A 24204-nucleotide genomic window follows, 5' to 3' on the forward strand; every position below is an offset into this window, starting at 1 on the left:
AAAACAAAACTACAAGAAATGTACACCACTATGTTACGGACCCTCTAACAGAAAAGCTCGTAAAGAGGATGCAACATATTCAAAAGGACGCTCAGACAAACAAATCAAGGAATAAACCAAATTTTATTAATAAATCAAGAAAAAAGTAAAACTACACACCAAAAGAAAAGGTTGGAGAACCCAGCCGAAATAAATTAAGGGGGGGAATTGCTGGGTCAGCCACGCAGTTGGCCGTCGCGCCCAGCTATCCCCTCTAACCTAAACAAGAAACAACCTAATCCTAGATTAAGTAAAGAAACGCCGAAAACTAGACTGCTGGTGATCTCCAAAACTACAAACAAATTAACAAAAGAGATACCCCAGCACTGAAAACATGTGGGGAAAAGGTGACAAAGGAGACTAGGTGGAAAGAATCTCCTCCCTCAGGTGTCAGCTGGGCAGTGGCTTCAGAGACCCGTGGCTTCCACTCAATCCTCCTTAAATGCTCTCAGGTAATTGCGACACCCCTGGACAGGTGTGTCTTTCTGAAAGAAAACAGACACAAAAGGAAGAGAGGGTGCCAGAGCACAACAGAGAGAGAGACAGAGAGAGAAAACACAACCAGTCGGGCACAACAAAGTATCCCTATAGGCCTGTACATAACACACTCAAATAAATATACATACAGAGCAATAATGCCAAAGTTGAATGATTTCCTGTGGCGCTCTGTGGTGCATCTTGGTGGGATCAGTCTAGTGCTGAATGTACTACTGTGGCTGACCACCACGTCATGGAGTGGATGGGAGCCATTGTCCAAGATGACATTTAACTTTGACAGCATCCTCCTCTCTGACACCACCGTCAGAGTCCAGCTCCACTCCCACAACCTTACCTGTTCAGTCTTTTGGCGTCCGCTACCCTCAGCCTGCTGCCCCAGCACACAACAGCATAGAGGATAGCACTGGCCACTACAGACACAAAATGATATGTTTTGTCAGATGGGGTGGCTCACTTTACCCTGTTCTCCCCTACTGTTTTAATGTCATATAAACAAATATTTCAAGCTTATATCAACTTTTATGTCTGACATTATATTTTGTGAAATTATGAGCATAACAATAAATCTTCTGTTTATATTTTGTTAAGACTCATTGTAACTCACAATAATACTAAAACTACTACTAATAATAATACTAGCACGTTGATATCGAAATAATATCGAAATAATAATAATCATCATCATTATTATTATTATTGTTATTATTATTATTATTATTATTATTATTGTTATTATTATTATTATTATATTACTATAATTATTATTATTATTACTGTCGATAGCACCGTCGATGCAGTCGATGATGTAATATTCCTCTCGGGGGCCCTAGCAACCATTCTGTTACAGTAACCATAGCAACCGGTAAAGTTTGGGTCGACGCTGCCACTGTTTCCGGTTACACCGTTCATACACTGAGCGCTAGCTAACTCGAAGTTTTAACGCCTTTGGCCATAGTGTAGCTCCCGCTCTGTCTTTATCTCAGTCAGTGAAAGAAAAACAAATCCGACAGAATCATATAAGAAATATCTAAACGGAGCTGAAGAACGATGGAGACTTCGGACGGAATCCGGGACAAGTGTCAAGAGAGACTTAAGTCCGCAGCTTCGTTCAAGGCTTTCCTGTTAAAGAGCAGCACGAAGAGCAACCTGAACGCGTAAGTAACGCGACATGATAACGTGATAACTATGTGTTAGCTCATGGCCGCAGGCTCCTGTTAGCGGGCCTGCTCGGTGTAAACTGAAGCGCAGCCAGTGACCAAACTCATGTTAAGAAGCTGTTAGTAACAACGTCAGTGATGTGGTTTAAGTGGTAGAGCCTGTATCAGTCATATTCCCTCCTCTGCTCACTTCATGAATCCCAACATGTCACTGCTCCCTTTTTTCACCACTTTGTTCTGGTTTACAACAAACATGACCACACAAATAGTGCTTCTTACTGTCAGCATGCAGTTATAAAAGGCTACTGAGAAATAATGATTAGAACCAGAGAAGGGAAGTTCTGAAAAGCTGACACCAAATGTTGGGGTTTTTTGTGTTTCACATATTGTCTACTTTTAAGCCACTATTCAACTTTAAATTCCAATTAAAACATTTCAGAAATATTAAACTTGCTTTAAAGCTTAGTTATAGTGGAAGCCAAGCCAGAAATCAATGAGAAAAATGTGGAATACTAAAATAAAAATCACAGTTTGTTGAGAATGTGACACCACAGTGAGCTGCTGGCTGGCCACCTTTTCCTATTCGCATTTTCAAAAATTGCGAATAAATACTTGGATGGAAACGCCAGAAATTCGAATAAAGGCAGTAAATTCGCATAAAGGTTTTTACGCTTGGAGGGGGTGGATTTGTCAGCGTATCGATAAAAGGAAAATGCGACTTTTTGTTATGGAAACAGGTTTTGCGAATAAATCATGACTAACCCTATTGCGTCACGTGTTGCGTACACGCAACGATGGACCGTGGACTAAAGCCTGATTTATGCTTCTGCGTCGCGGCGACGGCGTAGCTACGTCGTCGACGCAGACCCCTACGCGGACCCTCCGCCGTAGCCTGTCGTGCGCCTCCAAAAAATCCTGACTACGCGTCACATCGACGCGTCGAGATGCGAACGGCAAGGACTGTGATTGGTCGGCTCAGAATGTCATTTCCGGCAGTTGCTTTTCCGGTCAACAGTATAACAACACCGGTTGGCGGTGAATTGCAGAACAATGCGTTCCCTCGACGTAGAACTTCGAATGCTCAATGATGGCGTAGGGTCGACGACGTAGCTACGCCGTCGCAGCAACGCAGAAGCATAAACTAGGCTTAAAGCCTGATTTACCCCTACGCCGACCCTGCGCCGTAGCCTGACGTGCGCCTCCAAAAAATCCTGACTACGCGTCGCGTCGACGCGTCGAGACGCGAACAGCAAGGACTGTGATTGGTCCGCTCAGAACGTCTTTTCCGGCAGTTGCTTTTCCAGTCAACAGTATAACAACACCGGTTGGCGGTGAATTGCAGAACAACGCGTTCCCTCGACGCAGAACTCAATGACGGCGTAGGGTCGACGACGTAACTACGCCATCGCTGCGACGCAGAAGCTTAAACTAGGCTTTACTCACGCCGAAAGTTTCCCCGACGACCCGGTAATCCGCGCATGAAGCAGGCTTATACAGAGCTATGGCAATTGTAGCATCCCCGGCTAAATGATGGTCGAACTCTCAAACTGATGGTTCACAATGCTTTATTCCTTGGACCGTATTCAATGTAAACACACCGTAAGAGCTTGTGCCCCTTATTAGCCAGGTGCTAGGGCGTTTCATGTGAGTTAGGCACAATTTAGCATTGAAGACACACTCTTAGCCTTGCAGACACACTTTTCCTACTGCCGGTAAAGTCCGAAGCACGGGATGTGATCGGTTTAAAGAATGTTAATAAGTAAACATAAAAACACATTTATAGAAATACTATGCTCATATTAAAGGTCATTTACAGCAATCCTTTTTTCTGTCGGCACAGGTGGCCGGTGGCTCGGGAGCAGTGTGCGAAATACCAACAATTGTTGCGCAATACCGATCTAAGTTTTACATTACAATATATACTGACTTGAAGTTGCACCTGAAGGAGTATGAACATTTTTAATAATTTGACAGATTGCGATATGATCCACAATCACTGGAAATTATCATTTTTTGAGTCATAATTTTCAAGTCATGATGTGACAGTTGCTGGGATCTGTACCAAACAAACATGTTTGTCACACAGTTTCCCTTTGTCCAAATACTGCAGCTTCTAGGGTTTCAGATACTCCACTTGGTCATATTGCAATTTCAATAATATTTTGATTAATTGTGTAGCCCCAATCAGTTCACAGTCACCACTAATACTGGGCATATGTGAGCTGTGTTGCTATGGATACACATGCTATATGCCTACTGTCTGGATAATTGTCTGTTTGAAAGCATGGCAAACTGACCAAACATCATCAAACACTCAAAAAGATTGAACATGTTGAATCTGACCAAACAGTCAAAAAAAAAACTTCAGCTGTAATCAGAGGTTGCCATGGTGATGGTATCTAAGATGGTAGTGGTAACTTTGTGATGATATGGTATAAACTATTAGAGTCGACTGAGCACACTGTGAGATTTTTGTGTGTCTTGTCAAAAATGTGGTTAGTGGAGCAGTTAAGAAAAGTGTATGTGTTTGCATGCCTCCAGATATTTTCCTCTCAGTCAAATGGAACTTAGTGTGTGAATTGGTCACCTGTCACTGCTGAGCCCACCAAACCAAAAGCCAATTTGAATGATATGAAAAAGTTGAATCAAAAGAAAAAAGTCTGAATCTTTGGGAACGTTTCAAATTTTGAATGGAGTTTCTATGTGAATGTATGAGGGACTGAGAAGAGTTTGAAGATGCGTGAGTTTGATGGGATTTCTAATTGACGTCCATTATAACTTATCTTCAAAGACAGTTTAATATTTTCAAAAATATTAATAATGGGATGTGAAAGTTGAAATGGTATCTTGAATGTAGACAAGATGTGGAACATTTCCAAGTTTGTATGGAGTTTCTAGCGGACAGCCTTACAGACAATCTCCAAGGAAAATCAAGTTTTTAACCTTGTAAACCTCCAAATGGTGTTTTTTATTTTATACGAGACATATGGTGATCAAAATAACCCGCCAACCTTATGGCCGAGCATTTCTGCTTCAGAACTGCAGTGTGCCAAGGACAGTCTGAAAAACTGATTCAGACAGCCAGGGTTTCATATGTCACAAACCTGAGGAACCAATCACATCAGCTTGCGCAGTGGAGCATTCCATCTCATTAAATTAACAGTGCTTGGAAACAAGCTGTATTCAGAAGAAGCCAGGTGTGTAGACGGAGCTAATTATCTGTGTTTCGCATTTTGACTTTCCCTACTCGATGAATTGTGAGTTTCAGGGGTTTAAGTATTGCCATGAGAGCGACTTTATTGAGTTGTTTAGTTTTGAAAGTGTGAAAATGTGGGATTTTTGGAACATTCCACCATTCATTGTAATGGGGAACATTTTTAAGAAAACACTGAATATTGCATATTTCTGAATATTAATAATTATACCAAATTCTGAATAGAAGCAAAATAGTCCTATTTAGCCTCCAGCATCACAACCAATAGTAATACAAGACAGAATATTCCTATGCTACCACTCTCTAAGGATGATGCCTGTGTTCTGTACCATCATAAATTTGACCTACAGTATGTGCTAATATGTAAAATGACCAACAAATAGATGTTCAGGAACACTTGACTGACATTGCTCTGTAATATTCCAGCTATGAACACCTCACTCGATTGCTGATGAAGGTGATGGATGAGCAGCCACAGAATGTGGTGGATGTAATAGAGGATATGAGCCTCGATGTGAAGCGGGCTATATTTGAAGGCAAGCAGAGCACCCTGCGAGACCTTCCACAGCCTACAGCTGCTGAGCTGCTGGCTGAGCAGCAGCACCTGCTGTTTTCTCGGCCAGAAGACGCTGACAGAGAGGAGGAACTGGTACTGCCTACATACACCTACACTGCACATTTGTCTTGATTTGTTGGTGAAAGGGCATATAGGCATTTTGGCATACCTGTTTTTTTGTACATCTCATGAAGCCAGGTCACATATCTTATCTCATATCTCTTATTTGAACAGCATTTTGTTGACTGTTTGGGGCCCAGTCTGTCGGGACCTGGCTTGAGAACCGGAGGGTTGTACCAAAAGGAAGACTGTCCATAATGAATCCAGTAACTTAGCCACTGATTCAAGATTCAATTTCTTGTCATTTCTTTGCGTACTTGTGTAACTCCTCCCCGACAGCTGGAGGGAGAACAAACTGTGGGAAGGGTGCAAGAGGATCTTGATGATACTGGAGGCTCTGCCAACGCAGCACTGACAGAAAACCCTTGATCACTCAACATATTAAGCAAGGCAAAAACAGAAAGCCTTTCAGCAGCAGGACTGGGTTTCCCTCAAGATCATAAACCATCAAATAAAGAATGACATCATCAAGGCCAAGCTCAAATACAAAGAGAAACTTGAACAGGAATTCAGCCCCATGAACACTAAACAAGCCTTTGAAAAAGTAAGAACACTCACTGGATATGACCCAAACCCCAAGTTATCTGCAATGACTGACCCTGCACCATTTGCTGAAGACCTGAACACCTTCTACATACGATTTGACACCATAAATTCAGAAGAATGTGAGGCACTACTGGAAACCACACCCATCCTTGAACCACCACACCCTTCTCCATTCGCAGTGGAGGACATGCGCTGGCAGCTGAACCGGTGCTAGCTAGGCAAGGTTCTGGGACCAGATGGTATCCTGGCTTGGGTGCTCAAGAACTGTGCCACAGAGCTTTCTCCCATTCTCCCAGGCCTGCCTCAGTGCCCACCCTATGAAAAACATCGACTTTCATACCATTGCCCAAGAAACCCGCCCCTCAGAACCTAATAATTTCCGGCCAGGTGCACTCACCTTAATAGTCATGAAATGCCTGGAAAAACTGATTCTCAACATCATCCTGCCAAATGACCATAATTGGATTCCTATCAGTTCGCCTATAAGGCCAAAAGGGGGACTGAGGCTGTGTGGCATTGCCTCCTTCACTCCTTCCTGCAACACCTAGAATCACCCGTCAACTTCAACAATATTCAGCACCACCAGATGATCAGAAAACTGGGTACTGGGTGCACAGCTTCCTCAGAGACAGACAGCAAAAAGCAGTCCGAGTGGACACTGTGACATCTTCAACCTTCAACACCAGAGCCCCACAAGGTTGTGTCTTGAGCCCCTTCCTGTACACCCTTTACACCAATGACTGTACCAGCCCGTCAAACTCACATGCATCACAAACTAAGTGCCTCCAAAATTATTGGCCTTCCCACACTCAACCTTTCTGACCTCAACTGTAGAGCACTCACCATAACACTTGACCCTGGGCCCCCCCACCAGCATGTTTCAGCAGGAGCTTGCCCCGTCTGCCATAGCAACTCTAAACAGAACACCCCGGTAGCTGTTGTGTGTATGTGCTGTATATGTGGGTAGATGTGTCCTGTATGAGGGGGGGCGCCTAAATTCTACTATTGCATGTAATCCCACATCCATATTTATTTATTTATTTACCTACCTTTCACAATTGCACTAAAATATTTTCTGATTTTCTTTTTTGTTGTATCGTTGTTGCTATGTGTGGTGACCTTGAGTGCTTTGAAAGGCGCCTTTTAAATAACATGCATTATTATTATTATTATTATTATTATTATTATTATTATTATTATGGATGTCTTTCATGTATATGTGCTATGGATGTTTACTGTATTTATGTATCTATGTATGGAGGCTCTGTACAGACTGTAGTAACACATTTCCTTGTAAAAGGACAACAAAACATCCATCCATCCATCTGATGGCTTGTAGTTGCTTAACCAGAGAGAGAGAGATGATGTTTTCTGTGGTGTTCCTGTAAATGGTAAATGGACTACAGCGCTTTTCCAGTATACTGAATGCCCAATGAACTTTACAACACTTGTCACATTCACCTATTCACACACACATTCATACACTGATGGCAGAGGCTGCCATGCAAGGTGCCAACTGCTCATCAGGAGCAGTCTGGGGTTCAATATCTTGCCACCACCTGTAGAAGGGGGTGAGGTGTGAATTTGGGAAGGCTGGCCTTTTTTGAGTCTCCAGAGAGGATGGAGCCGCTGTTGGGCTTTCTGGTGTTGCTGGTGGAGGTCAGGTCATCCGCCAGATATGCACCCAGGATCTTGATAACCAGGATGTTGCTAACCCTCTCCACAGCAGCGGCATTGATGGTCAGCGGCGTGTGATGATGCCTGCTGGCCCTACTGAGGTTGATCACCATCTCTTTTGTTTTTTCTATATTGAGGGAGAGATTGTGGGATCTGCACCACTCTGTTGTCTGCTCCACCTCCGTCAGCAAATTTAATGACGTAATTGGTATTGAGTCTGGCAGTGTTGTCGTGTCTGCAGGGTGAATAACATAGGCTCAGGACCAACCCTGGGGTGAACCTGTCTTCACTGAGATGGTTTTTGATATGCGACTGGATTTAATTTATCAGATTAGATATAGAATACAATGAAAATACAAAGGCAAATACAGAAAGAATTACACATTACATGCAGCTTCCTCTGCAGCCACAAAATGCTTTATTCTACTTTTTCACATATGGAGTAGTACTCCCCAAGACCTGTAAACACACTTTAATGTGTATAATTTTAGGGGGGGGGGACAGTGGCACATGAAGTGATCCAGCAGATGAGGGGGAAATGGAGACGATCCAGAGGCAAGTTGGCAGGCAGGGTGGAGACAAGAGCGGTGGTGGAGAGTGGGCAGCCCGGCACGTTGATCACACACAGGAGAACAATGTTAGAACAAGCAGAAACTAGAAGTTATCCAGTGTACATGACCAAACAAAATGGCAGAGATTGAGTAGAGAGCCAGAGTTGATACACTGCAGCAGCTTGATGAGGAAATGAAGAGCAGGGACTCCAGCTACAGGAGTCCAGGAGGGGGAGGGAGGTAACCACATAAAGTACCCAGAGTGGACACACACAGTGAAAACACAGGAGACAAGAGGGTGGGGCAGGTATGAGGAATGAAACAGATCGACTGACTGCTTGTCCATGATGTTTGACCTCCACCCATTAGTGCTGTGAGATGTTTTGGTATGGCGTTCATATACAGATGATGTTGTCTTTTTCCCATGTTCATTCAGTCTTTTTTCCAGGGTCTGTGCTGTTTCACTAATGTTGAGTTCAGAAGATTTTAGAAAACCTGTTAACCATGATAATGTTGCCTCTACACTGTCCCCCCTGAAAATGTATTTAAAAAAAAGAACACACCTGTGTTTAGGATCTTTACACTCCTGATTCCATTTTCACTACAATATGTGAGCCGTGCATTCATTATGTAAAAACTATCAAAACCAACATGGTACCAAATGAAAATAAACATCACAATCAGTGCGTTTACAGGACGCATGCTACTGACTGACATGCAGCATGTGTGAGTGACAGTAGACGGGAGGGGAAGAGCGAGGGCAGATTGTCCACTAGTAAATCCCTGATGGTCTCATTCTCTCAAACAGATTAAAAAAATGAGTAAAAAAATGCTAAAATGGGTCACCAAATACAGCACACAGGGGATTGTGAACATACCTATGTGTGGGAAACACTGGAGCTTAATATGCATAATGTAACACTGTTTATTGGTCTTCATCAGGTGGAAACACCTCTTCCTAATGTGAGTGAGACTGGCTTTTACCTGGAGCAGGCTGGCGTGGGTCTGGGCAGAGAGGAGATGCAGAGAGTCTTCCTTGCACTCAAGCAGCTCGTTGAGTCACAGGCACTGATGCGCTGCCGCCTGTGGGGGAAGATTCTGGGAATAGAGACAAGCTACATCATTGCTGAAGCTGAGTACAGAGAGGGAGAGGAAGATGAAGAGCAGAGCACTGATGAGGAAGCAGCTGATGAAGAGGGGAGGAAGGCTGAGACCCATCTGACTGAGAATGAGGTGAGGTGGAAAGTGTTCAGTGTACAGAATCTTTATTTACCTAAACTGCAGAGAGAGGCCCTTGATCAGATGTTCCTCTTTGTATATTTGATCATATTTAAGAAGAACTGAAGCCTCCCTGTTTTTATTAGCTGTTAATGCAAAGTCACCACTTCCTCCTACCTGTTTAGTTCTTGATAAACTCAGAATAATGTTAATTTCCACTGTATTATTCAGTCAGCAAAACAAGCCCCCTGCAGATTATTTCCATTTGCACCTACTTTGCTGTTTTATTGTATCACTATCTGTCGTCCATGAAACCTGTGCCTGTGGCTGTTAGTGATCCCCTCTCTCGGTTGGCTTTAAACGTAGCAACACCATTAAAAGTACTTGTAAACTTTGACAAGCATATGCCTTTTTTAGGAGCATCTAAGACATCAACTCTAGTTGAATGCACAAAACTCAACAACTCAACTCCAATTTTTCACAAGTTGAAGATTTAAGACTCTTTTATCACCAAAAAATATTTCTCTTAGTTTTTGATCACAGTTTTGTCAGTGAGCACTTCTCCTTTCCTAGATAATCTTCTCCTAGATAATCCCTCCACCTGACAGCTGTGGCAGATCAAGATGCTGATTATGCAGCATGATTAATGCGCTGGTGCTTTAGACTGGTCACAATAAAAGGCCGCTCTCAAATGTGCAGGTTTTTCACACAGCAACATTTTACAGAAGTCACAAGTTTTGATGGAGCATGCAATTGACATGCTGACTGCAGGCGTATTGTTTTGTATTTTATTTATATAATTTCTATTTGCACCTGCCATTTACAATGTTCAACACTTGCAAAGAAATTGAAATATGTATATATGTATACGTGTGTATATATATATGGACTATATGTATATACATATATATACATATATATATATATGTGTATATATGTATAATTTTTTGAATGAAGTCTTGAAAATGTAAAAAAGAGAAAGCTGTCACTGTAATCTGTTGAAGGTCAAGAAGTGAAATAAATTGGTCTGGTCCTGTTGCTTTGTTTTCAGACAGATCCAGTTCCTCAGGCGACCTATAAACCCCCACCAGTGGTGCCAAAGGAGACCAGAGGAACAGGTGCTAACAAGTTTGTTTACTATGTGTGCCAAGAGCCTGGTCTTCCTTGGGTGAAGCTCCCATCAGTCAGTCCGGCACAGATCACTGTTGCTCGCCAAATCCGTAAATTCTTCACAGGCAGACTGGATACCCCAATCGTGAGCTACCCACCTTTTCCTGGGAATGAAGCCAACTATCTGAGAGCACAGATTGCTCGGATCTCTGCCGGCACCCAGGTCAGCCCCCAGGGCTTCTTCCAGGCTGGGGAAGAGGAAGGTGAGGAAGAAGACGATGCACCCCGGGACAGCTATGAAGTGAATCCTGATTTTGAGGGCATTCCAGTTGCTAAGATGGTGGAGTCTTTGTCCACCTGGGTGCATCACGTTCAGCACATCCTCAAGCAGGTACAAGTCTGATCAAAGCAGGTGCACTGACCATTTTCTGAGATCATTCGTACATGTGCTTGTTTCATGTGTGCATATGCACTTTTTAAGGGCTGCTGTACTTGGGTGAACCTGGCTGTGAGACCAGGAGAAGACTCCAATGAGGAAGGAGAAGTTGAGGAGAAGGAAGAGGAGCCTGATGAGCCAGAGCCAGAAGTTGGACCCCCTCTGCTCACGCCCCTCTCCCAAGATGCAGGTCAGACTTTGACTTTTCCTGTCAGTGTCCACTGACTGTCCCGCAGCCAAAATCCAGATAAGAGAAGTGAGGAGGGGATACAAAGTTGGCACAAGAATTTAGAAAGAAACAGCAAGACAAGTCGGTAAAGTTGCTTTCAGACCGCTCTCTCTTCGCCCATCAAGATCAAAAGTGTTGCTGCCCTGTCAAAATAAGTGCCTCTGGTCCTTCTAACAACCTGTAACACCACCATATTTTACAGGCTGCTGTCCACCTACCCTGATCTCAGTATGCAGCCAAATAAGGCAGACCATATTTTGAAGCAGTGGGAATGGTTAGCAATATAGAACAATATAGTGCCTTTTTTATTAATCTCATAAATTTAGTTTATTGGCTCAATCGGATAATGAAACTTTGAAGGTTGTTGAATCAGTCCTCCAGAGGCCTTTCCCTGAGGGTCCAGGTAGGATGTAGGCAGTCAGACACACCCCCAGTTGCGTCCAGACAAAGGAGGAGGAGAGTAAATGAGGCTCCAAACAATAGCCCCAATGGCTTGATATAACTAGAAACAAAAACAAAAAGGGATCTCAAACTCAAGCTGATAAACTGACAACAGGGTGTTGTGTGTTGATGCTACACCTGAGCCACCTGCGCTCTCACCCCCTCCTTTAATATGGACCAATCTACAGAATTCATGAAAAATCAGAATTGGAAAAATCTTGAAAAAAATGTGTCCCCCCAAACTTTTTATGTATGTAAATTGCATAATATCCAGGAAACACTGTTTTAGTAATTGTCATATTGTATTTTCATAACATTTTGGAATATTTCTCTTTTTCCCAAATGTGTCATAGGTAAATCAATAATGCTTATAATTTTTTGCAATTTTTTAGAGTATAATTTATGACATTCAGTGTATTTTGAACCCGACCCTTGTTCATAAACAGCATAAAATTGATCATACTGATTTCAAAATTAAGGATTCATTAGATTTATTGTAAATTGAACCAAACACACCCAATGCTAGAAATGTAGACTGCACCTTCAGGGTTATTTTCAGCTGTTATTCAAACCACGTCACTTTATAGAATTTTAACTGACAAGGAGTTTATAATAAAGTGTTTCTGATTTGCATAACTGCACATTTTTAGTTTTTTTCCCCAAAATAAAGGTTTGAGCATTCTCATTTGTTACTACCAAAAGAATCATGTCACAACCGAAACTTAATTTCAATCGTGACAAACTTTGATCATTTTGACCCTGTTAGCACAGGTTAGCTAGCACATCGCTGGTCAGAGGTACACGCTCTAAAATGAAATTTTCTCCAATAACACCCAGAAAGGTTTGTTTAATGGCAAAAACAGGTGTTGGGTATTGACATTCCTTAAAGTTACATACTGGTTTTCAGATATTGAGCACAATTATGGGACCAGTGGTGCCCTGGTAGCTCATGTTCATCTCTCCATGCTGTCCTATCTATACTAATAAAGTCATGAAAAGGCCAAACAAAAACATTTGAAAAATAAATAAATGATGGGACCTATCTACTCACCATGCGGCTCTGAGAGAGAGGGACAGACATACTTCCTGATCCAAAGTGTGGAGGTGTGGCTAAATTCAGTCTGAGTCCATGGACTAAAACCTACACTGTTTTGATAGTGACATGCAAATGCAGTACAGCTTTTTTTTTACATAGTTTACTGATTTAAAAATAAAATTTTGAATAAATGTAATTTTTTCAAAACTTTCAAAGAAATTAAAAAGATAAGATAGAAAAAACAAAGAAAGGAGACTAGACCCAGGCTTCATGTTAATACTCCCTACTGAAATATAAAACACCTATAACAGATTTGAATATCTCAAGGGGAAATGAATATAAACTTTACACTACACCTATAAAGATGAATTTGGCTCCTATAAGGTCATGTTGTTCCAAGATAATTTTTCTTCATTTTGTTCATCTCCCTGTTCATCAACCTGTTCTCTGCTGGTGATGGTCGGTAATTTAGGGAACTCAGATACTAATTAAAGTAGCTCCTACTTTCCTACGTCATTTCTCTGGTAACCATGCTCAATTCTTACACATTGGGCACGTGGCAAGTTTAACGGCCCAGACACATCCAACCGATATCAGAGAACTAGTGGCGACAAGGGCAGACTGTTCTGTCGCCTCACGACGCTTGTGTCACCGCCAAAAAGCTGCACTTGGACAAAGACTACAGCTGACAGGACTGCATGAGAAGAATAACTCTCCATGTCTGGAGAGTTACTGTTGTTATAATAACAATAACAGTTATAATAATAATAATCATAACTGTTGTTATGATAAAGCAGCGTTTTTGACACCACTCTCGCTGCTTCTTATCAAGAACAGGCAAAAAATAGGGGGGCTTTCCCTGTCTCTTTCAGTTTCTCCTTTTGTTCACTGATTTTCTTCAGTCAGAGTGATTTCTCTCAATGACAGGCTCTGCTGCCAATTATACATGTCAATCAACAGAAAAAGCCACCAACAAGGGTTGACCAGTGCCAACTGTGTGGGACACTGAACTAGGACCACAAATGCTCTCTGATTGCGCGATCTGTCAACTGTCAGCCTGGTGCATAAGGGCCTTTAAAAGAAGGTCAACCATCATTTACAGATCACAGTGGCAAATAGCTGTGTGTATTATGCAGTATGCTGCAGTATATTGTTGAAACAGTTTATGAATAAAATAGCATGCACAGTATTTTATTTTGGTTGATGAACCATGACTTCATATTTGTGTTATTCAGATACGTTCAACACCCCTCCCTGGAGCTCTAAGATGTCCTCCACTCTCACCTCTCAGCATGCAGTAGCTGTGCTGCGCTCTAACCTCTGGCCTGGGGCATATGCATATGCTTGTGGAAAGTATGTGAAATGATCACAATAATCTGACGTCCTGTGTTTGATTTCTTACACTGAATGAATGTTGCAATTTGTACACAACCATGTACTATCCCTTCATTTAGGAAGTTTGAGAACATATATATTGGATGGGGTCTGAAGTATGCAGGGGAAGGGTACAGCCCACCTGTCCCCTCACCGCCACAGAAAGAATATCCCAGTGGACCAGAAATCACAGAGGCCCTGGACCCATCACTGGAGGAGGAGCAGGCACTGAAAGACTCTTTGGAGGAGCAACAAGCTGCCCAGGAGGAGATGGAGGACACAGAAGAAGGGGAGGAGGAAGATGATGACTGAGGAAAAAGTTACACACAATTTTTAGTATTTATCTAAATCAAATCAAATCAAATCAAATTTTATTTGTATAGCCCAAATTCACAAATCACAGTTTGCCTCAGAGGGCTTTACAATCTGTACAGAGACGACACCCTCTGTCCTTCGACCCTCGATTTCGAGTGAGTCAATGGACAAATAAATCAGTTCTCTTGTGGTTTGATATTGTACATTTAGTATAGGTCAATGTCTGAGGGGGGCAGTGTATGAGGCAAAATTTGAAGTGGCAATTTAAGTCAAGTCAGTTTTATTTATATAGCCCAATGTCAATGACTCTAAACTCTGTATATTTACTCAAGTACTGTACTTAAGTACAATTTTGTAATGCTTGTATTGAAGTATTTCCATTTCCTGATACTTGATTATACTTGATACTTCAAGGTTCCAGGTTCATTTATTTATCATTTTACAACATCAAGGTTTCAAAGAGTCCCCTTATGCTACATCACAGAAAAATAAACCATTTTTTAGAGTGGAGTGTAGAGGATAAACTGAGGAGCACAGCACTCCGTAGTCTGGTTGTATGGCAGCGGATACTTATGTATCTTTTGCCACATGGCAGCAGGGTGAACAGACTGGCTGGAGTGGGTGTTGTCTTTTAGTATCCTAGATGGTACCAGTGATGTTCTGGTGGTTTTAATCACCCGCTGTAGAGCTTCTTGTCCTGGGCTGTGATGAACCATGCCAGTTTGTGATGTTTCCAGTCAGAATACTTTCTATTGCTCCTCTTTAAATCTTGACCAGAATCTTGCTCCAGAATTTAGCCTTCCTAAGTTTATGTAGGAAGTAGAGCCTTTCTGTGCTTTTTTAACCAGGGTGGTGATGTGTGTTGGTTTTCACGGCATATCACCTGCTCAACCTCAGCTCCACTGATGTAGTCAGGGGTGTGTGGTCTTTGCCTCCTTTTTTCTCAAATCAACAATCGGCTCCTTGGTTTTGCTGATGTTGAGCAGTAGATTGTTTTATGTGCACCACTCTGCAAGAATCGGGCATTATATTTATCCAACTTTCAACATTCCTTGGTAGAAATCCTGCTTGAAAAATCTTTTTTCACTGATATACAGCTTAATCTACTTCACTGTGCAAAAAGACGCTTATTTCGCTGAGAGACGCTCATTCATTCAGCCATTCAACCTTTATTTAAATCTCAAATAAAACTGAACAAAAGAGCTTGAAAAATGAAAAACTGCAGCAAACAAACATGACAGGACACAAATAAAACAGGTACAACTACAGGTGGCCTACAGGTATAACTGATAACTGATGAGTGGAATAACAGTCACCAGTAATGAATCTGAAGGCAGAGTGATAAACCCAGTCTAGTGAAGTAAGAGTGGAGACAGAGGCATGTCTATAGATAACATCACCATAATCCAGGACAGATAAAAAGACAGCGTCAGTGAATCGTTTCCTACGGAACATGGGGAAAGTAGTTCTGTTTCTATTTAAATAACCAATTCTTTGTCTTAGCTTGCTAACAAGTGTTTTAATATGAAATTAAAATGTGAGTCTCTGATCCAACCAGATACCCAAATATCTGTATTCAGAAACCCTTTCAATACTGTGTCCTGTTAGAGTGTTAACATGCAGACCAATGTCTGTGATATTTCTGGCTCTTGAGAATATCATGAATTTGGTTTTGTTTGTATTGAGGACTAACTTAAGGTTAAAAAGAAAATCTTGCAGTTTGTCAAAAGCTTGCTAGAGAATTGTCATGGCTTTATGTGCAGTTTTAGCACTGGACTGTATCATCAGCATTAAGATGGGCGTTACAGTTTGTTATAGAGGATGTAATATAGTTAATATAGATTGTGAATAAGACAGGACCCAGTATTGAACCTTGCAGAACCCCTTTAGACAATGGTAAAAACATGGAACGATCATTTCCTACAGACACACATTGTTGTCTATGAGACAGGTAGTCCCTGAACCAATTACAATCAAAACCAACATCACTTAACCTCTGTATGAGCACAGTATTTCCCTTCATCAACAGCAGATATAATATAATTAGCAACTGAGCTGATAGCAGTAGCAGTTCTATGCTTAGCTCTGAAACCAGACTGCTGAGGACTCAACACAGGATATATTACACAGAATCAGATTTTGACTGTTGATGTTGACTTTGAGGGATCTTTCAAATTGGGTCTGGTCGGCTCGTCGATCAGCTGTGCCAGATTGAAATTGTCACATATCTCTTTAAACAGTTTGAATCATTTGTTAACCAGTTTAGGTTAAAATCACCTAGAACCAGCATTTCTGAGTTACAGTACTGAGCAAGTAAGTCTGCTAAATTATCAGTTGCACTGGAGATAGCTGAGGGTGGTCTGTATACACCCACAACAATGATTACAATATTACAAGATAAGTAAATAAACAATAATAATAAAGTAAATAATACATTCGAAGGAATGAGGTGACAGCATTTAAAACAGTGACAGGGCCGAGGTGTTGATGTCCTTTGCGAGCGCACCTGGATGGCAGGAGGTGCGGCACTTGCACTAAACTAATATAATATAATAACTAATAGCATTAAGTAATATTCACAATATTATTATGACTGAAATGTGCTTTATTTGGAAACAATTTGTGATGTGATTGACTTTAGCCTACTAATTGCATTAGTTGTGCACTATTCGATGAATCCCCTTCATCATCGCTCCCCCAAAGCAGTAGGGAGAGCTGAGGTCCAGAGGTGAACCTATCCACTGGTAATACATCTTACATTAAAACCAGAATTTAGAACTAAATGCAAAAAAGACTATTGGAAGTTTAATGCAGAGTTAATAAAACGATAGGAGTATATGTAGCTGTAGCAACAGATGGGAGTATTTTAAAATTTAAGGTAAGGGAGTTTTTGGTACAATATAGTAAATCAAAATGTAGACAACAAAAGCAATATGAGACCCAATTGGTTCAGGAGGTAAGTGACTGCTATATTATTTTTCTTATTTTGACAAGCTTTGGTTAAATACGCCAAATTGAAATTTGATGGGTTATTGTTCTTCAGATGATGGGGCTAACATAATGTTATGGGCTGATGAAATAGAAAAATGTTGATACATTAGAATGAATAATTCTTTGGGATAATTTGGAATACTGTGATTTTGATACAATACTGTGATTGTTGCTATACATTTTGTCAATTCCTTTATTTTCTATTTCTGTCGTTATTATAGCAACTAAATGATGTGTTTCAATAGGCCCTACATGTTTTGTTAATACAATTTTAAGGTAATACCTATCCATCAATATTCATTTCCTAAGCTGCTGACACAGTTCAGCAGCGCATTCTTGGTGCTGCTGTTTACATTTACATTTACATTTAGGGCATTTCGCAGACGCTTTTGTCCTAAGCGATTTACAATAAGTACATTTGTCACAAGAAAGAAACCACGACATATCACCGTCGATAAAGTAGAAAAGAAAAGAGAAACAATCCTCAAGCCCGCGTCTGAGCAAAGTAGCTGCTATTTATCAAGGATACCATAAGTACAAAATTGCTATGATGAAAGTGCAAGGGTAAGAATTTACAAGTGCATATAAATATATAAATATATATATATATATATATATATATATATATATATATATATATATATATATACACATATATATATACCTCGAGGTGAAGTCTGAACAAGTGAGTCTTGAGTCTTTTGCGGAAGATGGTGAGTGATTCTGCTGTCCTGACATTAGTCAGGAGTTCGTTCCACCACTGAGGTGCCAGAACAGAGAAGAGTCGCGACTTTGCTGAGTGGCCTTTGTTTGCTCTCAGCGATGGTGGTGGGAGAATTTGGGTAGATTGAAAACAAGGCGTGCTGCAGCGTTCTGGATACGTTGCAAGGGTTTAGTCGCAGAGGCTGGGAGTCCAGCCAAGAGAGAGTTGCAGTAGTCGCGGCGGGAAATGACCAGCAATTGGACCAGGAGTTGCATTGCGTCCTTTGTGAGGAAAGACCGGATCCTGCGGATGTTGTAGAGGGCAAATCTGCAGGATCGGGCCACTGCGGTGATGTTGGAAGTGCAGAAAATCCATCGTCAAGGATCACACCCAGGTTTCTCACAGTCGATGAAGGCGATACCGTGACGTTCTCGACAGTGACTGCCAGGTCCATGTGAGGGCAGTCTTTACCTGGGATGAAGAGGAGTTCAGTTTTACTGAAGTTGAGCTTGAGATGATGCACAGTTGTCTAAGCGGAGATGCCAGACATTCAGAGATACGTGTGACTGTTGACTGTGTCGAACGCAGAGGATAAGTCGAGGAGGATGAGAACTGAAGAGTGGGATGAGGCTCTGGCGGCACGGAGCAACTCAGTCACTGTGAGGAGGGCCGTCTCAGTGGAGTGAGCAGTCCTGAAGCCTGACTGATGAGGGTTAAGGAGGTTGTTCTGAGAAAGGTAGGAGGACAGTTGGTTGTAGACAGCACATTCCAGAGTTTTAGAGAGGAACGAGAGAAGAGATACAGGTCTGTAGTTGCGGATGTCAGCCGATTCAAGGGTGGGTTTCTTTAGGAGTGGCTTAACTGTAGCTGTCTTGAAAGGATCTGGAATACAGCCTGAAGTGAGGGATGAGTTGATCAGAGTGGTGAGGAAAGGCAAGATGTTGTGCGAGATGTTTTAGAGAAGAGAGGAGGTATTTGGGTCGAGGGAACAGGTGGTGGCACGGTTAGACGTCACCAGCGTGTGAACATCTTAAGAGGAGAGGGGGCTGAAGCAGGTAAGGCTGTCATAGGTGAGGGTTGGGGGAGGTGCTTTCTGGGAGGGCATAGGAGTAAATGAGGAGCTGATGTCTTTTACTTTCTTGGTAAAGTAAGTTGCAACGTCATCAGCAGTGAGGGAGGAGGGAGGGGGAGGGGTGAGGAGCGAAAAGAATATGGAGAATAGTTTCCTGGGGATGGAGGCAGAGGAGTTGATCTTTGACAGGTAGAGGTAGATTTGGCTGCTGAAACAGCAGCCAAACATTGTTATTGTTATAGCCTAGCCTGTTATTGTTATAGCCTAGTTAATGGTGTGGACGGTCCTGTACAGTCACTTGTCCACAGATCGCAGCAGCACTGGAGGTTTGATCCCCGGCTCCTCCCAGTGTAGCCTTCTTATTCAGTGCCTTGTTAGATTAGTCAGCCACACACACAGTTATTATTAATGTTTTTGTCTGTATTTTCACATCTCTACTGTACCTGCTATTCAAGCTCACCACAGAGGAATGGTTTTTCAAAAGAAAGATAACAAAACACCAAATTTGTAGTGTTACAAAGGCTCTTAGCGTGACAATGCACCTTGTGGGGGCTGGAAGACCTGTTGGACGATGGCCCATTAAGTGAACAAAAAGGTCTTTCGTGATCTTCATCAAACAGAATGCTGTCTGTTTCCCTGGGGCTGGGACTTTGAGACCCTTGCCCTACACTAACCCCTTTACTTTTCAGCACCAAACCCATATGATGGACCTAATACATTTCATATATTCACCAGCCAACAAGAAAAAAGACACACATCAGCCAGATGTTGGCAGGGTTGCATGCCGTTTTACATTTGAGCCAGACAGGAGGAAATCCAGGTGGAATTCTAGGGGCAAAAAAAAAAAAATCTAAATTACACACAGATAAAGAAGAAAGCCCTGATACTTCAAAACAGTCTTCTGTAGAAGCCCTCACCATCTGCAGACCTCTGCTGAATCTTCTCTTCATTAACATCTTGCTCAGCCTCATTGCCTTTGTTTCAGTGGCAGTTCTAGCCTGCATTACCTCACTGTATCTTGCTCAAGGACACTTCAACATGCAGCTGGGGGAGAACCATTAATCATGTCTTCAAGAAGATACCTTTATATAAAACTATTTTGCAATACAAAAGGAGTATTGAAAGAAACAATAACAGCTGGATACATTTTCTGTTGACATTATTGTATAAGAAAATGTTGTTTATTATCATATTTGGCATTGCAAATATGTTGATACTGACCATATTAGTAAAAAGTTTATGGTCGCACTTTATTTTACGGTACGTTAATAAGACGTAACAGTACGCTAATAAGACGTAACAGGCCGTACTTTGTATCAAATTAGACAAAAACAACACCTAATAAGACATAACAAGCCGCACTTTGTATCATATTAGTCAAAAACAATATGTTAATAAGACGTAACAGTACGTTAATAAGACGTAACTAGCCGCACTTTGTATCATATTAGTCAAAAACAATAGCTAATAAGACGTAACAAGCCGCACTTTGTATCATATTAGTCAAAAACAATAGCTAATAAGACGTAAGAAGCCACACTTTGTATCATATTAGACAAAAACAATAGCTAATAAGACGTAACAAGTCGCACTTTGTATCATATTAGTCAAAAACAATATGTTAATAAGACGTAACAGTACGTTAATAAGACGTAACAAGCCGCACTTTGTATCATATTAGTCAAAAACAATAGCTAATAAGACGTAAGAAGCCGCACTTTGTATCATATTAGACAAAAACAATAGCTAATAAGATGCAACAAGCCGCACTTTGTATCATATTAGTCAAAAACAATAGCTAATAAGACGTAAGAAGCCGCACTTTGTATCATATTAGACAAAAACAATAGCTAATAAGACGTAACAAGCCGCACTTTGTATCATATTAGTCAAAAACAATATGTTAATAAGACGTAACAGTACGTTAATAAGACGTAATTAGCCGCACTTTGTATCATATTAGTCAAAAACAATATGTTAATAAGACGTAACAGTACGTTAATAAGACGTAACAAGCCGCACTTTGTATCATATTAGTCAAAAACAATAGCTAATAAGACGTAAGAAGCCGCACTTTGTATCATATTAGACAAAAACAATAGCTAATAAGACGTAACAAGCCGCACTTTGTATCATATTAGTCAAAAACAATAGCTAATAAGACGTAAGAAGCCACACTTTGTATCATATTAGACAAAAACAATAGCTAATAAGACGTAACAAGCCGCACTTTGTATCATATTAGTCAAAAACAATATGTTAATAAGACGTAACAGTACGTTAATAAGACGTAATTAGCCGCACTTTGTATCATATTAGTCAAAAACAATAGCTAAACAAGACGTAACAAGCCATAGGCCTACTTGTTGGCCTTTATAATAGGCATGGCCTTTATAATAGGCTATTCGGACAAAACACACAGAGTTCTGAGGAAAATACATTTATTTGAGCTTTAGTTAACATAGTTTCACTTTCTTACAGAGTCATTTATAGATCATTAGAGGAAAACGGTACCTTAACTAAAGTCAAACCACATTGGTTAACATCTGGTTGCTACTACACACGTCCCTGGTAACCTGGATGTTCCCTGGAGTCTTGTGGCGTTTGTAGGTGGCTTCCTCGACGCTCTACTCCCATAGTTAAGACATCAGACCATTTAAAGCCATGTCACTATCCAACCCCAGTAATATTAGACCAGCTATTGAAGCTGCCAGGACATTGCATCTTTATTTCTCACTGTTAGTCACTTATTAGTCTTATTAGACCTAATAAAGGATCATTTCTGGCACGTTACGGCAAAAGAGCACTGCAATCTGAAGTGCTCCGTCTCACTGTTATAGTCTTATTAGACCTAAAAAAGGATCATTTCTGGCACGGTACAGCAAAAGAGCACAAGTAGGCCTACGGCTTGCAACGTCTTATTAGGTATTGTTTTTGTCTAATTTGATACAAAGTGCGGCTTGTTACATCATTGCATTTGGTAGATGAGTGCAGAAAGAACAAATTTGATTCCCTTTGACATTTTCTTTGTAAAAGAGTTGGATTCTTTATTTCTCACAATAAACAGCTGCAACTGCTCCTATTGGAGCTAGTCTGTAATCATGTTGCCACAAAAACAACAAGTGAAGTTGTTCCCAGTGAACTTATCTAAAGTGTACCAGTTGGAGGGGGTAAAGACACAATACTGACCTTCATCATGTTTTCATTATTGTGAAAACAGTCATGACTTATCGATTTCCTTGATCCTCGCTTGAACCGGAAGTTGTTCCTCTCCCCCATCTTGCAGGCTGTCCCAAAGCTCTTATTTGTGCTCCGAGGAGACACAGGAGAGCAGCCTTCATAGATTTAGAGTTCGGCGATTCCGCATGACCGCCGCAACAGGGGCTCGCCTTTACACCCCCTTTGTATTTTCACACTGAACTGAGCAGGGCCGGCATAAATCCGCTCCAGTGTGTCATTTCATACAGCATGCGACGGTGCACATCACAACATTGAGATCTGTGTAGTTTTTATGTGTTTTCCCCTGGTTTCCACCTGTAAATCTAGAAATGTATCCACCGGCTTTTTATCATCATATGGATGCTCTTATAAAGTGCTGTGATTGAGAGCCAGACACACCATGCACTGAAAGTGACAAAGATAAGCCTTTTGCCCTTAATTACATCACATTATCACCATCATTAAATCGCAAACCCTGTCTGGCACTCACTTCTAGAGGGGGATGCTATTTTCTGGTGTACGTTCACTGATGTGACTTTTCCTCATTAAATTTTGTGATTTTTTTGGGTCCAGAGACAGTAACTACAACAACACAATAGTGAAAGGCGACAAAGACATTATGAGTTAAATTTTTTCGCTCAACATCACACAGACGTTGTCTCACCTGTGTTACTACCTACACTGGCAAATCAGGCAGAACGAAGCTGTCCCCTCATTCTGCCTCTGTAACTTTCACACAAACTGTGAGGCGGAATATTGGCACAATTGTCTTGTGTGTCTTTAGTGGTTTGTAAGTTACACAACAGGGATAAAATGATGTGATTGCTGTGATTGTCTCCACTCTTGTGGTTCCAGCCTTTCACCAGATGTTTTAACCTGGAATTTTACCAACAGATCCAAAAATATTTTTTTGCCTACTGCTCTTAGAAGATACTATTCTGGACAGTGCACGAAACAACCCTAATGCTAAACTGATTGGAATACTCTTGTATGCAGCGAGAAAGACCATTCTCAAGCTCTGGATTTCTAAGGACACCCCCTCACTGGACGATTGGTATAAGGAGGTACTGAGAATACTCCCTCTGGAAAGACTGACCTACACCATTCATGACAATGTGGACGGATTTATTAAGATCTGGCAACCAGTATTGGACACGGTGGACCCCTCCAATCTGAACTTTGTCCTATCTGTTTAATGACAATGGAGCTGGCTACAGCATATCATGGTACCTTGAATGTAAATCTGGTGGTGTGTGTATATATATGTATATTATTTATTTATTTTATTAATTTTTTTTATTATTATTATTATTTTTTCTTTTGATATTTTTTATTTTTTTTGTTTGTTTGTTAGTCCTGCTATCCTGCTGTATTTGTGTGTTCCTGTTGTTAAGGTAGTTCAGTTATAAAAAATTTAAAAAAGGGAAAAGGGGGTTCTGTGTATGTTGAACAAAAATATGAATATGTGTTGACAGAACTCAATAAACAGATTAAAAAAAAAAAAAAAAAAAGAAGAAGATACTATTCACCACTACTTACATTAAACATGTCCTGGTTTGGTGAAGACCCTTCTGAATACATTTCTGGCAGATGAGTGTGATAAGAGTGAAAATGAAAATAAACTTGATCCATACAAGCCACTAGTCTCCCAAAGTAACTGAAGAATCAATGAACTGTTAAACCAAGTAAATAATCCAATGTT

The 24204-nt window shown here is 41.0% G+C and overlaps 1 protein-coding gene across 3 annotated transcripts; it reads left to right on the forward strand.

Annotated features, from left to right (window-relative positions):
- Positions 1–1377: 1377 nt before the first annotated feature.
- Positions 1378–23734, forward strand: rsph4a (radial spoke head component 4A). 3 transcript variants are annotated; one of them, XM_084356066.1, is made up of 8 exons: positions 1379–1691; positions 5335–5557; positions 9301–9591; positions 10628–11077; positions 11168–11312; positions 14064–14181; positions 14283–14521; positions 23499–23566. In XM_084356066.1, exons 1-7 carry the CDS (start codon positions 1585–1587, stop codon positions 14512–14514), a joined length of 1566 nt encoding a protein of 521 aa, XP_084212192.1. In that variant the 5' UTR covers positions 1379–1584; the 3' UTR covers positions 14515–14521; positions 23499–23566. The 3 variants fall into 3 exon arrangements, with proteins under 3 accessions (XP_084212193.1, XP_084212192.1, XP_084212191.1); XM_084356065.1 differs by lacking the exon at positions 23499–23566 and having other exon boundaries at positions 14283–14934; XM_084356067.1 differs by lacking the exons at positions 14064–14181; positions 14283–14521 and having other exon boundaries at positions 1378–1691; positions 23499–23734.
- Positions 23735–24204: the final 470 nt, after the last annotated feature.

Source organism: Pagrus pagrus (genome assembly GCF_965226575.1).
Source record: "Pagrus pagrus genome assembly, chromosome: 6".
Taxonomy (NCBI): Eukaryota; Metazoa; Chordata; class Actinopteri; order Spariformes; family Sparidae; genus Pagrus; species Pagrus pagrus.